The sequence below is a fragment of the Nestor notabilis genome, unplaced genomic scaffold, assembly GCF_000696875.1.
Source record: "Nestor notabilis isolate BGI_N333 unplaced genomic scaffold, ASM69687v1 scaffold1496, whole genome shotgun sequence".
Lineage (NCBI taxonomy): Eukaryota > Metazoa > Chordata > Aves > Psittaciformes > Psittacidae > Nestor > Nestor notabilis.
In genome coordinates this window covers 9,474-12,834 of record NW_009931274.1, presented here as the reverse complement: position 1 = coordinate 12,834, position 3,361 = coordinate 9,474, and the positions used below count along the sequence as shown (strand labels likewise).

The following is a 3,361-nucleotide window of genomic DNA, read 5'->3' as shown; positions in this document are numbered from 1 at the left end:
TGATTAGGAATTAGCAGAACCAAACAAACTTAAGAGGGTGCACACTAACTTTTGCACCAGATTAAGTTGAATCAAAAAGCAATTGAAATGTAATTTTCCTGTCTTAAGCAGCCAAGAAAAAAGATAATGCAACCAGTGACACATGAAGCTTAAAAATACAGCATCTAGGATTAGCACAACTGGCTTTGTAATGCCCACAAACAACAGATTTAAGCAAAGGTCTTCTCTCAAACCTCCCACCATCGCTTTCTGTATGAAGCTTCACACAATTCATTCCATTTGCCTGGAAAGGGAGAACTGGAACAACCCTGGGATTGGAATCTGGGACTTAAAGCAGCCTGGGTATGGCACAGTGGATTTCCATAGGTGTTTCCATGCTCTGCACACATGGAGTGGGGGTTACAAGGCTTTGCTAAAAAGGGGGGTGGCTTGGAAGGGTTTGCACAACCCAGATGCCTTCAGCACTTCAGAGTCCCCAAAACTGCTGCAGTGCTGTAGCCAACCCCCCTGTAAGGGGTTGTTCTGGGGGCAGGGATGCTGTTGTCCCTATGGGATGGAGCAGTGGCTTGAGCAGGAGGCCAGGCTGTGCAAGCAGCCTGAGCATTGGTGTGTGACTGGTGTTAGGGCCCCACATATCATAGAATCATGGAATGGTTTGGGTTAGAAGGGACCTTAGAGATCAACTAGTTCCAACCCCCACCCATGGGGGGTCCTGTCCCCAGCATCGCAGGATGCTTTGTACAGGTGCATCTCCACAAAGGCTCTGGCCACTGACAAGGCCAAAGCACAGAGGCATGGGGAGGTGAGCAGGGTGCCCCATCACCATCCATCCTCCTCCAGGTGCATCCAGTTGGGCATGGCAAGGGAGCAGCTGGAGATGATGGGAGTGTCCTGGGAAGGGGGGGATGTGGCTCTGTAGGGGCAATAAAAGAGGCAGTTGAGGGTGATGGGGTATGAGGGTGTTGGGGTCAGTGGTTTTGCTTCTCTTTGGGGTGTCTGTCTGTTCCCTACCACCTTATGATGTGTGTTGGGCTGCTGGCTGGCTTCTCCTGGCTGCTTGATGCTGTGCTGTGTCTCCTGCTTGGCTGGTGTCAGTGTGGTGCAGCTCTGCTGAGATAAAGGTGGAGGAAGCTTCCCCAGAAAGAAGAGGCCTTTTGGGGTGTTCTCTGTTGGAGGGGAAATAGAGGAATGGAGGGTGAAGCAGAACTTGAGGGCTTAGTGCTGTGGGGTGTCATCAGCTTGAGCCAAGAGGTAGCTCACCCCAGGCTGTCTGTGAGCTGGAGGAAGTGTGAAGCTTGGTGCCTGCCTGCTGTGCTGGGGTAAAGAGCTGATGATGCTGCTGGGGTCCAGCCTTGCTGCTGGGGCAGGAAACAGGGAGAGAGGACAAAAAAACCCCACTATCCCACTAAAAAAGATGGGCTAAGGGAAGCCCTTGGAGGCTGCTCTGAGCCAGAGGTGTTGGCTGGAAGCCTGGAGGGAGGGAGGGTGAAGAGGCAGCAGCTGTGTGTGATCAGCCCCTGAGTGTGTTTGTGCACAGCCTGGCTTTATGGAGCCCTTGGTGGTGGTTGCTCTGCAAACACTCCCACTTCTGAAGGGTGGAAGCCTTGCTTTTTCTGATAAAAACTCCCTGAATGCCTGCTCTTGGCTTTATTTGTGTGTGTGTGTCTGTGGTTCTTACTGGGAAAGACTTAGGAACTATCTTTACTTGTTCGTATTTAATGTTTTCCACCTTGCTGGTAGCTGGGTTTGCAGGAGAACTCTTTGCTTGGTTGAACTTGGTCACTTCATGCCACTCTGTGACCTTGTGTCTTTCCTAGCGGGGGGCTCTGGTGTGGGAAGCTAAGCTGGATTCGGGGGTGAGAGGGTAGGCTTGAATGTGGCTACTTGTCCTTAAATCAGATCTTAAGATGAAGGTTTTGAAGGCAAAAGGCCTTTGCCAGGCTTGGGCTGTGTGTGAAGAGCCCTGGGGTCAGCACTGGAGGGAGGTGGTGGAGAGAGGAGGTTTCTTCATGGACTGCAGCAGCAGTAACTTCCGTAGCCTGGTATTAAGTGCTGGCTTGTGCTTGTGAGTTCAGTGGCCCAGCTGCAGCATGTGAGGGTCCCGGACCCTGCTGTGGATGCAGGTGTAGTTGTGGCCTGACTCTGCTCTGTCCTGAACCCCAGAAGCACGTGAAGGCTTTTGGCTGGCCCCTGTCTCCAACCTGCCAAGATGTCACTTTTGATCAAGCACAGTGAGAGGTTGAGGAAGTTCAAGAACAAAGGCAAAGATGCCACTGTAAGTACCCACCTCCACCACCTCCTTCAGACAACAGCAGAGCCCTCAGGGGGTTTTGCCTGTAGCCAGGAGGTGATGGAAAGGCTTCTATCTGAGGGGTAGTTGTCCCCAAATCTACCTGTGTGTGGTGGCTCTGCCAGTGGGGATGCTCGGTCAGCTTTGAGATATGGTGTGGAGCTGGCTGGGCTGCAAGGAGTGTGGTGGCACTGATTGGGGGACATGAGCTTTGGGTGGGTGACTCTGGAGCTGGTTTGGCCCCAGCCTGCTGAGCTCTCTGCAGCAGTTATCCCTGCAGAGAGGATGGGATGTCAGACCACAGGGCCTGTCAGCTTGCTTTAAGCCCTTAGAGGAGATGAGGGTTTGCCTTTCAGGTTCAGCAAATCTCCTTTTAAATACACCCACTGGTTCATCCAGCAACTCATGTCCTTGGGAGGCACTAAGTGAGAGGTTTTACTGTGTCCCATCTCCTCCATAACCCTCCAGGCCATAGCAAGGAGCTGCCCAAGAACAGATGCTGGCTTTCCACACTTCTCATGTAGGAAGCCTGGGGGTTACAGAGCTGAGTAGAGATGAGCTCCTTGAGGCTCTGGGTGATGCAGACACCAGAGGGGTGATGCCCATCTCCTCCCCTCCAGGCCCTGCGGAGGCAGAGGGTGGAGGTGATCGTTGAGCTGCGGAAGGCCAAGAAGGATGAGCAGATCTGGAAGCGCAGGAACATTGAACAAAATGAAATGGAGATGGAGAGGAGTCTCTCTACAGGAGAAGGGGAAAGAAGTGAGGTGAGTGCTGGGTGCTCTGCATCCAGGCAGGACCACTGCTGCAGCTGGTGTTGCTTAGACCCACTGCCAAGTCCAGCTCAGGTGGTCTGGGTTAAACAGGTGGTGCCATTCCTGATCTCCATGCCCAGTGCTGGGAGTGTTTTAGACTGCCTAACCATGTTAGTTTGCATGGAGATGATGTCCTGTGTGGCTTCCCTTGATGGCAGGTAGAACAGGCTGGTGCTGCAGCTCGCTGGGAGCTGGCGGAGCTCCTGTCTGGCTCCCTGGGCAGTGAGGGGTAATTACTGAGCCCATAGACCCGTTATGG

At 53.0% G+C, this 3,361-nt stretch overlaps 1 protein-coding gene across 1 annotated transcript in view; it reads left to right on the top strand.

Annotated features, from left to right (window-relative positions):
* Positions 1 to 2,209: 2,209 nt before the first annotated feature.
* The window catches only part of LOC104406719 (importin subunit alpha-1-like), a gene marked incomplete at its 3' end in the record, with an annotated part of 6,906 nt that continues 5,754 nt past the window's right edge, over positions 2,210 to 3,361 (top strand). The window contains exons 1-2 of the mRNA XM_010015803.1: positions 2,210 to 2,275; positions 2,911 to 3,054. Of these exons, the coding sequence (XP_010014105.1) occupies positions 2,210 to 2,275; positions 2,911 to 3,054 (210 nt within the window). The remainder of the gene's footprint in view (positions 2,276 to 2,910; positions 3,055 to 3,361) is intronic.